Below are 13,976 nucleotides of genomic sequence, written 5' to 3'. Positions count from 1 at the left end.
GTTCAAAATACAAATTGATAAATTTAATGATTGTATTACTTTCCATACACAGTCTTAACAAATAATTATAATATTATTAATAATAATAAAAAATTTGCATTTCAATCACTATAGCAAATGAAATTTCCAAAATTGAGATAGAGCATTTGCTATCTTAAAGAGATAAAAATGATGAGGATTTTGAACAATAGGCTACATATATTGCAAATATAAATATTAAATATTAAATGTCTATTTTAGGGTTTTTTTGTAAAATATAAATTTGTAAGCACAAAACCAAACAAACAAACAAATAAATAATCCCTGGTCTTTATATATTATATTAAGCTCTCAAAGAAACTGCGTGTCGCTGGAGCCGGTGACGTAATTCGGTCCGCACGACACGAAACGATCGATTGACGGCATGATGAAGTCAGAAAAGTGGGCGGAGACAGAAAGAGGGGGCTCGAGCAGACACAATTCAGTCCCGTGAGCAGGTCACAGAAGTAAACATAAAAACAAAGCCCACGCTCCGCGCGCTCTGGTGTGTCTAATGTGTCGAGCAGTTTCCTCCGTCGTCTCACAAAGTGCCGCCGCTGTCTGTCAGCGGCTTTGACGCGGGCCGCCAGCATCCTCTCCGGCATCCACAAGTGAATGAGGAGGGCCGGTGGCCCACAGGGAGGGGTCGTTTGCTTCCAGGGCTGCCTCCTCCTGGATGGAGCAGGCAGCGATGGCCATGGGAGATGTCTCGAAAAAAGCATCGACTCGGAACCTCGCGGTGGAGAGGAAAAACCTCCTCACGGTCTGCAGGTGAGTGCATTATCCAACACGCCTTATGTTGTATATGGTAATGGACATTTTTAATGCCCTCAGTGCTGCATCAGACAGTGGCATCTCTATGTGACTTTTATCTTTGTCAGTGCAATTTTTATCCCAGTGCTGATGGTGTGGTCGCTATGACGACACCCTTCCTGGAGCAAGGACTAGCTGGCACCCTAGGGACTTAAGGCAGGATGGCAGTATAAGATCTTTACATAAAGTCCTGCTTGGATTTTGTGATTTTGGATAGAGATTTGTTCTTCAGTAGGCTTAAACACTGACCTGACGGTGCAGGCACATAATGATCTCTAACGATTATGCTTATGTAAAAGGACAGAGCATTTAGCCTGTAAGTCAGCAGGCATGCTTCCACTTCATCCAGCAGTAGTTGTGCTATCATTCAGCTCAGTCATGCATCAGCTTCAACGTAGATAGACATCCACAGCCCACAGCACATTTAAAGCTGCTGTGACTTAAATTTGGATTTTCCCAATGCATAAAATATTTTATATAATCTAAAAGGGGTCAGTTGCCACGGTGGACATAGGAGTGTTAGCTCACTTCAGCTCCACTGCATATTGCAGCTTCTTATATGTAAATTGAGAGCATTAAAGTCAGTAAAAAAAGGTTTAAAAAAAAAAAAAGTAAGCAGGACCTCTGTGAGCCAGTGACAGGTGAATCTAGGTCAGGTCCCCGCCCTGCTGTTTGTAATACACAGGAAATGCAGGGATTGTGCTCGTTTTGAGGATAGTCAGCCATTTATTATCCAGTTGATGCAGCTGAATGAAGCATTGTTGCCTTTGGAACAATGGGGAGTGAAATCACTTGCCTCAGTGGCTTGTGATAAGATAAGCATTGTTTATAGATGTGAACGTGGCCAGTAAAACATAAAGATGGTGACTCTGCAAAACATGACCAGTATTTAGCCATAATATTTTCTCTCTGTTTACAGGAGATGGTTAATTTCCTTCTCACGGCTCACTGCATATCTTACCGTCACTGGACAAATAGTATTTGACAGGTGTTCTTGTAGAAAATAGTCCTGCTGAATTATTTAGTGTCCAGGAAAACATTTAGTGGTCACTGCTGAAGAAATAATGGTGCTTAAAATAAACTGAAAATTCTTTGCCTGTGAACTTTTATATCATTTGTGGGTGTATATTGCTGAAAATATACACCCACAAATGCACAGTGCTGGGAAAAATATTTCACTACTTCCTGATTTCTTTTCTCTTTTTTTTTAATATTAGACAAAGATAACTTAAAAAATACAAAGTGAAATTCTGAATGATGATTTCCTTTTATTAAGGGAAAAAAATGCTGTCAATTTTCAGGACATAGCTTAGCCCTATGTGAAAGTGTAATTGTGAAGCTGGTTAAATCATGCATTTACTGTGATTATCCACATTTTTTGGAAAGCTGAGTTCAGTTTCGCTCACCATTGCAAGGTCTGATTACTGCATGACATGGTGAATCAAGAAATAACCTAAATATAAACATAAACCTGTCTGACAAATGGAAGCAGGCCAAAAGACGTCAAAAAGCAATCTTGCCACAATCTAAAGAAACTCATGAACAGATCAGAAACAAAGTCAATGTCAGGTCACAAAAGAACCCAGAACAACAGCTAAAGAACTTCAGGTCTCACTTGCTCCAGTTTAGGTCAGAGTTTATGATTCAACAATAAAAGAGCGACAGGGCAAACATGGCATCCATGGGAGAGTTCAATGAGAAACCAAAACTAAGGCTCGTCTCACAAAACATCTTGATGATCCCCAAGACTTTTGTGGAAACATTCTGTGAGATACAAGTTTAACTTTTTGGAAGGTTTGGGTCCTGTTACATCTGCTGTGAAACTAACATAGCCTTTCATGAAAAGAGTACATCGTAACAAGAGCCAAGCATGGTGGTGGTAGCGTGATGGTCTGGGGCTGCTTTGCTGCTTCAGGCTTGCTGTAATTGATGGAACCATGAATTCTGCTCTCTACCAGAAAATCCTGAAAGAGAATGTCTGAATGACTCAAAAACAAAACAAAACAAAACAAGAAGAAAAAAAGGAGGTTTTTGGAGTGGTCTAAAATAATCCAGACTTAAATTTGAGATGCTTTGGCATGACCTTAAACAGACCTTTGATGCTGGAAATACGTCCACAGCGATGTGAAATACTCATTTCCTGGTATCACAAACTTATGCTGTTTGTGTCATGGTCCGGAGTCTGTGGACTCCTTGTTTATGTTTAAATTTATTAATATTCTGTGGTTTTGTTTATTTTGGGTTGTTTGTGATTATCCCTAGTGTTGTGTGTCCTCTGTGCTCTCCTGTTCCATGTTTCAAGTTCCTATGTTCTGTCTCCTAGTCTGTTAGGTTTGCCTGTTTAGAGATTTATCGGTGTCTTTCCTGTTTTATTGTGAAGGTCCATGTCTCTTCTCAGTGTTTCTAGTTTCGCTTCCCCTTGTCTTGTTATGTCTAATTAATCCCAGCTGTGTCTCCCTCCTGTCTCCCATTCCCTGATTGCCCTGTGTGTATTTAAGCCCTGTGTTTTCTCGTGTGCGTTGCTGGATCGTCTGTGTATTGAAGGCCGATTACGTCACAGCCAGGCGATGAGGGCTGTCCCAATTCAAGGGCCGCTCCAAATGAGGCCCCGAAATCCGTCCTTCATTTTCCTGGATATGAAGGATGGGTCAGGTGTATCCTTCGTGGCCCAACCTATCCCAGAATTCATAGCGCAGCCCAGCCAATTCTAGTTTCCAACAATGGCGGCTTAGTTTTAATATTACTCTTTCTGGGTCACAAAATAAACTTTTAAGATATTTTCAGGCAAGAATGTAGCTGTGTAAACTTCAAATATCTGCTCGGTTTATCAAGACATCACATATTTGCAAAAGGGCTCTGACGTTTTCACAGATGTCTGTTACCCACTAGAGCCGTCGAGAACACCGAACTCCCGCCACATTTTCAGACCCTGCGTGGTCTTTCGCTACTCAGGTTAAACATATAAGTCACTTAGATAATGTAAAAATACTATTGTTTGGCTTTTTTCAGTGTTTTATTTGTTCCTTAGTAAATCGTTTTGGCTGAGATTAAAGTTATACTTTTCATGCAGCTGAATAAACGTCAAACAGAAAACTGATTAAACAGAAACGTGAGATGGTTGAGAATTTACTCCAATGTTCTGTTATATTTGAGGGAGCAAGGAGCAGACAGCTGAGTTTATTCAACTCCACCGAGACAGCTGGTGACGCAAATCCGTCCCATTTCACAGCCTCGCACTCAGACTTCGAAGGACCCGGCCCACGTAGACCATGATGGCCGGGTTCTTTGAAGGCTGTGGCCTAGGAGTTGGGACACAGCTACTGTTATGCTAATGCTAGTTGATGTTATTAATATTGTTAATGCTAATTAGCATTAGCAACAAAAAGCAGCTTGCTAATATCTGTAATATCTTGTTCCCTTGAGTTTTAATAACCCTCTATTTTCTCCAAAGTCTTTGTTTTTACAGTGTAATGAAATAAGAAACAAGCTCAATGTACAAGAATCAAAATTAAAACAGGATAATAGGGTAAAGTGGATTAAAGTAGTTGCATGCCATGGAGACTAGATGACGCGGATAAGTGACCAGTGACTCAGCTAAAAGTTTTCCCCATACGTCACCACAGTTATCAAGATTTACAGCCAAAATTTAAAAGTATGATATTTATGAAATTATGGATAAAATCTTGCCAAATGATTTATGATTATTATCATTATTGAGTTATGTCTCTCTGAACTAATTTTATTTGTACAAATCTTCAACACACACAAAAGTTAAAGGGTTTTCACAGGAAGATCCTGGAAGTCAGGAATGTATTACGGGAGACTTATGTCATCAGCTGAAATTATCTAGTACAAAGGAAGTTGTTGGAGTTTCCTGAAAGTGCTCGATGAACATATTCCTCACAGTAAAAGGATGACATCAGACTGAAGTGTAGAAATGAGACTCTGCAGGAAATGGAAGGTACATTGTCAGAGATCACATAATTACATCCACACTCAAATGGGATGGAGATACGCTTGTACAATTTCAAATAGTTGAACTCTGTGCTCTAACCCTGATTATAATTATGGGAAATCAGATTAGTAATGGTTGATTGATTGATGACGCAGTCCTGATACTATAACCTAAGGAATATTGCGGGAATTCGATCAATATTGAGTTTTAGTGACACTCTGACTATTTTGCTTTTTATGCTTTTATTTCCTCTTTGTTAGACTACTGTACTGGTCTTTTAACAGATATCAATCAGAAAGCATGAAATAGACTTCAGACTATGCAAAATCAGCTGCCAGATTGTTACCAGAACCTTGAAAACTGAACACATCTTACCCCAGTGTTGATGACTCTACACTGGCTGTGCATTTCTCTAGGAATTGATTTTAAGATTTTACTTATTACATTTAAAGTCCTTCATTGCCCAGCATCAAAATATACAGTCAAACTGCAGTTCTTCTACCAACCAGTGCTCAGCTGAGATCCTTGGTCTGAAACCCATTAACAGTTCCCACCTCACATGTAAAGACACAAGTCGATTGAGCGTTTGAATGTTTGCTGTTGGGGCTCCTCGATTGTGGAATGACCTGCCTGAGAGAATTCAGCTCACCTCATTAGTGTCTTCTTTTAAGATTCACCTTATTTTATTTTGATGTTACATTTAAGTCTTGTGTTTTAATTGATATGTAAATTCCATCCATCGATCTATCCATTTTCTTCCACTTATCCGGGGCCGGGTTGCAGGGCCAGCAAATTAAGCAGAGAAGCCTGGACCTCCCTCTTCCCGGCCACCTCCTCTAGCTTGTCTAGTAGAACACCAAGGCGTTCCCAGGCCAGCCAAGAGATGTAATCTCTCTAGCATATCTACCCCAGGGTCTCCTCCTGGTGGGACATGCCCAGAACACCTCACCTTGGAGGCACCCAGGAAGCATCCTTGTCAGATGCCTACACCTACACTGGCTCCTTTTGATGTGGAGGAGTAGCAGGTTTACCCGTCCCAGATGGCTAAACTTCTCACCCTATCTCTAAGGAAGAGGGCAACCACCCTTCAGTGAAAGCTCATTTCCACAACTTTTATCTGTGATCTCATTCTTTCGGTCACTACCCAGAGGTCATGACCAGGTGAGGGTGGGGACATAGGTCGACCAGTAAATCGAGAGCTTCTTTTTTACGCTCAGCTCTCTTTTCACCACTACGGACCAGTACAGTGTCCGCTGATATGTTCATTGTTTTGTATAATCTCCTCCTTGTTTGTTCTGTTATTCTGTGTTTCTGGGAAGTACTCTGTAACTCTAGTTTTGATAAGTGCTGTAAAAATAAACTATTATTAAGCTGTATCATACATAATTACTTTATGCCCTGCCCTAACAAGCTAACACCACCCAGATATTTTGCTTTTATGAGTTTCATTGACCTTTGTTAATTGTACAGTACAGATTACAGCATGAGTTTTGAACAAGGAAACCTAGGATATTTATGGAGACAAGTTATCTCTCTTATCTGCCATGGTCACAGAATACATTTAGACCCTTGTGTACAAAACCTAACTTGTACATTAGCTTGTGGTATATCTGAAAGATTACGTGTTGACAGAATAGGACAACGTGGAGTATTTTGTTCAGTAAGGTCAGTCTGACACCGAGATCAGAGTCTTAAAATGTTCCCATTGTTGCCATTTTACCATTCACTGATCACACAAGTACATCACATTTATGACACCGGATCCAAAAATTCACATAACAACATATATATTTAACCATTTTTCTTCAAATATAGAAAGTAACTTTCTTACACATTAAATTGTTATCATACAGAGACAAGAGTTCAGCTTCCTATAAAAACAGCACAGAGCTCTGTAGTCTGGGGAGAATTGTGTGATTTTTCAGTGCTTACTATTTACTCTATATTCTGCCAAATTAAGCAAGCAATTTGGCAGAAGATAGAGCGATTCCACAGTCTTATCATCTCCTGTTTTCTCTACACTGATCCAAGGATCCATCCCGTGTCATCTGGAACAGCCATCACAAATTTTTGAACACAGAAAAATAAACGTAGAGCGCAATACTGTACATAATCTGCTCATGTACATTCTTTAAATCTGTGCATATTCCTGTAATTTGTGTTTTTATGATATTAGAAATCATGTAAGAAAATGAATAGTCTTTCTAATTGTACTCATTAAAAAATGTTCAGTCTGTTTTTTAGGGTTAAACCTAAGAGCTAACTAAATGTATCACAGTGGCAGAACACTGTGTTCTTTCGCGACTGCATCCTTAAACAGACTTGTGTGGTTTATCAAGTGTGATTCACAAATGTTTAGCAATAGTTTGATGTACGACATGTTCTGCCTACTGTAAACTGAAACGAAGACAGCGGTAACCCATCAGCGTTTTTCCTGACTAATCTTTTCCCTCTATGCTTGAATAAGTGCTCGAATAAGTGCTCTCCTCGCTCCTCTCCACCACACACAGGTTTTCAGTTAAGACCCTGCTGGAGAAATACACGGCCGAGCCCATCGATGATTCATCAGAAGAGTTTGTCAATTTCGCCGCCATCCTTGAACACATCCTCAGCCACCGTTTCAAAGGTACTAAACTGAGGAGATAACATACTGGGGCTTAACGTCCTGTTGAATCAAGGCTCTTACAGTGTTTACTGAAACTTTTCTGTCCTGTTTAGCAGCTTCGGCAAGCAGAACCATGTTGTTTTATTATTCGCAGTAATATATGTGTAGTGTAACACTTCACATGCTTGTTGTGTCAGGCTCTAGTAGCTGGTTCGATGGTCAGAGGAGTTACTGGGACTATATCCGCCTGGCTTGTGCTAAAGTCCCCAACAGCTGCATTAGCAGCATTGAGAGCATGGAAAACATCAGCACCTCACGAGCCAAGGCAAGACCAGCATACGATGACAAAAAAAATTACAAATAAATAAGAATATGTAGATTTATTGGGACTAATTTAGAAGTCATTTTTGTGACTCTCCAGACTAATTTCTTTAGCTTTGGTGTTCCTTTCAGGGCCGAGCCTGGATGAGAGTAGCTCTGATGGAGAAGAGGCTATCTGAATACATCGCCACTGCTCTGAGGGACAGCAGGACAACCAAGTTAGCACCTCTCTATATAATAAAAATCACTTGATCCTCGTACAAACATGTTCCCACCTAACTGCACTTGTCTTTGTGCTTTAGGAGGTTCTATGCAGAGGGAGCCATCATGTTAAGAGAAGAAGCTACAGTGCTAACAGGGATGCTAATAGGTCTTGGAGCTATAGACTTTAGGTGGGGCGTCCTGACTTTTAGATATCAGACTGATACTTTTAAAATCCTTATGCATGTATAAAGTTTCTAATTTCTGATTGGTTTGTCTCCCTCAGCTTCTGTTTAAAAGGGGAGGCCCTGGATGGGAAATCTCCTGCAGTGATTGACTATACTCCATACTTGAAATTTACACAAAGGTACACCAACCTTCATGTATTTCAGAGACACTTTGAAAGTTACAGAAACACCATTGCACAGCCCATTCAAAGTCAATAAGATACTGATACTGGCTGCTTGTGTCACAGCTATGATTACCTGAGCGATGACGATGATCGGCAGAGTGTTGACAGCAGCGCGAGTGACGACAGCGTCCCTGAACATCCTTACATCCCCCTGGTCACAGACGAGGAGAGCTGGAGCACAAAGTGTCGCAAGATGGAGCAGAGGTTCAAGATTGTCAATGCACAAAAGGTGGGCGGACAGACATGATGTGTTTCTATCGCTGTTGTTTGATCTAAATCTAAGGTTAATAAATGCAGATAAATACGTTCATCGTTTCATGACTCTATTAATCTGTCAGTTAATAACAAAGATTATACTGCGGAATCGTTTCTACATTACTATGACCGTTCACAGATGGTTGATGTCTAATATGAGTATCCGAGGGTGAATGTGTTTTTTAAATTTTGGCTCAGTCTGAATGTGTGTTGTCAGGGTTACCTGGAGGAGCTTGTGCGTCTGCGTGAGTCACAGCTGAAGAACACAGAGATGGAGAACAAGAGGCTAAAGGCCCGGCTGGAGGAGCTGCAGACCCAGAGCCAACAGGAGAAAAGGGAACTAGAGGCCATTGTCTTGGAGCTTCAGGAGCAACTGTGAGTGAAACTCACAGATGGCTAGCATGTTTAAGCAAATAGCTTTAACACAATGCCAGCTTAACTGATGAACACTCTTCACTGCAGAGTACAGTGGACTGTGTTTGCTTTTCAGTGGTTCTATTGTTGGGACTTATGTTTTACCCTCACATGTCTCAGGACAAGCTTGATTCCGTGTGACTCCAACCACTTGGCGAAAAACCTCTCAATCCCACTCGTCAACCAGTGGCCAACGCTCGAGCCGTTCGACAGCCAAGAGGACTTGAAGCTGTTTCGCAGGTTTGCTACAGGCAGCATGGTTACTTTGTCTCGTTGTTGCAATTTGACAATATGCACAAACGCTGTAATAACAATAATATACACCAGCCAGTCGCATTTTTAAGTTACACCTTGCTAGTACTGGCTGGGACTTCCTTTTGTCTTCAGAACTGCTTCAGTTCTTCACAGCATGGAATCAAAAAGTCCATCTGCTTCAAGGTTAGACACGTTGTTCACTTTTTCAGACCATTCTCCTAAACTCTACAGATGAGGAAAGACATCAGAGGACGATATTCAAACGTCTATCGTTCCATGTTATAGGCTATCGTTTATTTGTTTTAATTGACGGTTTGCAATAGTCACCATGGCAACACAGAAGGACTAACCAAAACAAATCGAGGAGCTCATTCCTAAACAGGCAGCTACTTTTGTAGCTGCAACAACAGATACGTGGACGAGCCGAACAACATTCCTGTATGCGCTTAACGGTGCGCTTCCTCCGAGACTGGACACTCTGCAGTAGATGTTTGCAGACAGGCTGGTTTCCATACAGGAACAGCAGTGATACCCGGTGGCCTCAGGGAAGCTCTTGCGTGACTCTGAGGTCATCTAGTTAGTATCGCTATTGGATAACACTGCGTACGGCCCATATTTATTTCATTTTTAATTATTTGATTTAAATGTGAAAAATAAATAGTACTCTTGATGGACAGATTATATAAACTATTCACTAAATTTACAGAAAATGCACTATATTGTGGTATATATCATCAGTTGTGTGGGGAAATCCCAGCAGATCAGCAGTTTCTGAAATACTCTGGCATCAGGTGTGCCACGTTCAAAGTTTGACCTCCCAGCCCATTGTTCCCTTAGTGGGCTGGTTTCAGTCATTATGCAAATGTACTCTTTATAAGATTGGGGAAACCTGCAGTCAGCTGAGACTGAAGAAGTCACTTTATGAGTGACGAAACGTTTCTCCCACTGAAAACGCTACGTCCAGATGAACAGAATCAACCTCTGGAGACGTTCAAAGTAATTTAAATCACCTTTCTTCCTCATTCTTATTCTCAGTTTGAACTTCAGCACATTGTTTTGATCATGTGTACATGCTTAATTGCACTCACTTGCTGCCATTTGACTGGTTTATAAAATAATTGTGTTGATTAGCAGTGCACCTAATGAAGTGGCTGGTGGGTGTATAATATTGTTCAATCAAAGATCAGACAGCACTTAGCAGTTTGTGTAAATCACAAGCAAAAATCAAATGGCGTAGTTATGTCCATGTAAACCTGTATAGAAAACATTTTAATTTTTTAATTCAAAATTTGAACCTGGTTTGAGCCATATATAAATATTTGCCTTGTTTTCTCTTTCAGGAGGAGTTTTCCAAGCACAGAGCTGCTGTCAGTGGAGGTCAGCCTGGATTCTGACTCTCAGAGGACTCATGAGAAACAGAATGGGAGGGCCTGGTGCACAGGTGACAACTCAGACACACAAGCGATTAAACATGTGTGTACAGTTAAACTGACCCTCCCGTTATATGTTTGTCCCACCCTCCCAGAAAAGGACTACACCCCCTCCATGATGGGCCTGTGTGGGTCCTTGGCGTCCTTCCCAAGCTGCAAATCTCTGACTAGCCTGAAGTCCAGCGAGTGCCTGGTCAACATCAGCACAGAGAACAGTCCTGCCCTCTCTCCCAGCTAGGGGGCACCAAAGAAACACTGCCAAGAAACATTAAGACGCTCCGGCGTGAAAATAAAACGACTGTTCTCGGTGGGCGGACAGATGCTTGACAGACTTGAGTCCCTTTACTTTTAAAACCCAGCACTCTCTCAGCTTACACCTGTTGTGGAAGAGCAGCCTGCACGCTCTCTGGGCTTGTGCAGCCAAGATACAGGAGCAAGCTGCCGCACTGCCTCATGGCCTCCTACAGCGTCATTGCCTTTCATTGTCGTGACATCATTAAGCCTCCTGCACTGTAAAGCAGCTGGTTTAAGTCTGACCCTCCTTCACTTACAGTCACCCATCTGAACCGGTCACCTTCATCGAAGCTCGCTGTAGGGTCGTTCTGTGTGTCGCTGTCCTTTTGTCTGTGTCTTATCGATCTGTCAGCCTATCTTACTCTGCCTGTTGAATAACACTCACAAGATGGGTGAGCTGCTATATCCTTATGGAGAAACAGCCCTATTATATACTGTTACAGGAGCATGAAAAGATTTTAGAACAGAAGCTTTTAATGTGGCGAGTCAGATGGTTTATGATGAAGATTATTTAAAAAAATAAATAACAGAAGCTACTTTATGATATTAAAATCAATGACAGTTTAGACCTTATTCAATCATACGCTAGGTTAGACACACAGGCTACAGAGATGCCACAGTGTGAACATTAAAAAAAAACAGAAATCTGTTGCATACAAACGCAGAGTTTATTGTGACTATGCAGAATGAGTGTTGTCCTTGTCTTTTTCTACAAACCTAGCTTGATAGAATAGTTTGAGCAGGAGAGAAATAGTGAATGTGCAACATGCGTATGCCATTTTTTTTCTTTCTGTGAGCTTTCCTTTTCTGTTACAGTTACGTCCACGACATACTCACCTGTGTCAGTCACACATGTGTAAATTGCTTTTTAATGCGGCGTTTTTGAGAGTTGGGAAACGTTTAAAACTGCAATAAAACTGCCTTTTTTTGAAACATTAAATGTGCTTATGTATTTAATGGATATACCATCAGCATATCTACCGCTTCGATCCAGGCTGAAATCGCTCAGTTCCTATCCTATGAGAATAGTTCCTCTAAGCACTACAGCTAATCCTCAGGGATGCTTTCTGTTGCGCCACCAGCAGGTCAGAGTTTTAAATGGCGAGTGAAGAATCTATAATCTATTAGATGGACTGTCATAGCATTTTGTACAGACATTAATCAAGGTGCTGGGATTATCTACCACACTGTTGTACATTATCCCCTGATTTATATAATTACTAAGTACTTTTGCATGAATTGTTCTTTTAGCTTCTGAGTTCTCCCAAATATTTTGTAGCACCATAAGGTTGACAAATCTGATCTCTGATAAAATTTGGACATCATGATATCGTGTTACCTAGACTTTCCTGCACATATTGTCCATGATCTGACTGCACTTAGACTACACCTATCCAGTGACATGTTGATTTTGGCATAATGGGTTGTTTTAATACTCAGACACAAATGGGGGAAAAGAACGTACATATCATAAAAAAGAATCTGGTCCTTAGCAGGTCTTAAAATTGGGTATATACAACCTCATGTTAAACCCACAGCAGGTTACTAGCAATAACAAAAAACTTTTTTCAATGAAAATTAAGAAAAACAAATCTTTTTTTCACAGTCAGTCGCTCCCCAATCTCAACAACAGACCAATGACCATTTCACTGCAACCAATCAAAAGCACACTAAGTGATCAGACACCATCAATGAGTTCCACACCTAATTAGTTTTACTGTAGCCCATGAAAAACAGAGACCAGGCTGAATAAAATCAATAGGATTTGTAACGAGGAAGCAAGCATATATTCAAGAAATGGACAGACAAACAAAAACAAGAAAAAGAAAAAGAACAAAAAAATGCCCGGTCCATCCCAAAGGAAGCAACCATTGTCCATACAGGCTCACTTGCCAGGATGGACCAAACAAACAAAAAAAAAACAACAAATAACAATACCCCATGGTTGGAACAGCTAGTGGATCACTGCTGCTCTGGTAAATCAATCTACGCCCTTGGCACCTTCACTTCCAAAGGTGCACAGGTTAGTGTTCCTCCACCTGCACACCTGATCCCGACTCACAAAACACATCTGTAACCCCCTGTAGTTGCTTGTATATATGCACAAAACTTCTAATTAAGGCACCTCCTCTGTTTTCCTTCAATACCAGCTGTCACACACAGGTAAACAACTGAAATGCAAAATCAATGTGAAAAACTGAATACACCCTCATGAGTTACCTGCTTTCCACAGGAATTAAGAGGGTAGGTGGCTGCTAATTAATTGCACTTCACTAACTCATCAGCAGCAAGTATGAGCACCTCTACTGCAATTTGCTGGTCATGAGCATTCAGGCTGTGGACGTGCCGACAAATTCACCTCTTGGTCAGAGAAACTGGAAAAAACCACAGAGCTACATACACTCTACTGTCCTCAGTTTGTATGATAAATGTTAAAGTTCTTTACAGTTAAATTAGAAAAAGACTGAACAAATATGGCTTGTTTGGAAGGATTTCCGGGAGAAAGCTTCTTTTTTCTATAAAGGACAGAGAATAGTCATTTTCTCCTGGTTTGCAGAGTTGAACAAACCACAAGTCTTCTAGAACAATTTCCTTTTAACAGATGAGACCAAAGTGGAGATGTTTGACCATAATGCACATTGGCACGTTTAGTGAAAACCAAACACAGCATATCAGTACAAACACCTTATGCCAACTGTTAAACACAGTGGTGGAGGGGTGATGATCTGGGCTTGTTTTGATTTAAAATTGGAAAAATTGGTGTACTTTCATTTTCACACTCCCTCCACATAAGCTGATATCACAGCTGATTATTTTACTAAAGGTCTAAGAAGCCTCCCTGTCATCACCCTCGTCCCCCTTTGGCCTGGGTCACGCTTTGTTCTCATGTTTTCCCCTTGAGACCTGACTTTGTGAAGCATGACATCGCCTCTCTTTAAATTAGTTTGAGATAGCTCACATGAGGTCAGAGGTTAGGCTCATTTATTCATTAACACAGACAAA

At 40.8% G+C, this 13,976-nt stretch overlaps 1 protein-coding gene across 1 annotated transcript; it reads left to right on the top strand.

Annotated features, from left to right (window-relative positions):
* Positions 1-404: 404 nt before the first annotated feature.
* Positions 405-12,767, top strand: rundc3ab (RUN domain containing 3Ab). The gene is made up of 11 exons (XM_005947427.2): positions 405-789; positions 7,297-7,412; positions 7,589-7,716; positions 7,845-7,930; positions 8,015-8,104; positions 8,200-8,280; positions 8,389-8,554; positions 8,798-8,955; positions 9,115-9,234; positions 10,590-10,690; positions 10,775-12,767. Exons 1-11 carry the CDS (start codon positions 695-697, stop codon positions 10,915-10,917), a joined length of 1,284 nt encoding a protein of 427 aa, XP_005947489.1. The 5' UTR covers positions 405-694; the 3' UTR covers positions 10,918-12,767.
* Positions 12,768-13,976: the final 1,209 nt, after the last annotated feature.

Source organism: Haplochromis burtoni, unplaced genomic scaffold (assembly GCF_018398535.1).
Source record: "Haplochromis burtoni strain Fernald_Lab_line unplaced genomic scaffold, NCSU_Asbu1 Contig_531, whole genome shotgun sequence".
Taxonomy (NCBI): Eukaryota; Metazoa; Chordata; class Actinopteri; order Cichliformes; family Cichlidae; genus Haplochromis; species Haplochromis burtoni.
Note: the sequence above shows the minus strand (reverse complement) of the source record. Positions and strands in the feature narration are given on the sequence as shown.

Coding starts and splice junctions, on each gene's coding strand:
- rundc3ab (XM_005947427.2), top strand. CDS start 695: ATGGAGCAGGCAGCGATGGCCATGGGAGATGTCTCGAAAAAAGCATCG. Junction 7,717..7,844: donor TCAGCACCTCACGAGCCAAG/GCAAGACCAGCA, acceptor TGTTCCTTTCAG/GGCCGAGCCTGGATGAGAGT. Junction 8,555..8,797: donor AGATTGTCAATGCACAAAAG/GTGGGCGGACAG, acceptor GTGTGTTGTCAG/GGTTACCTGGAGGAGCTTGT.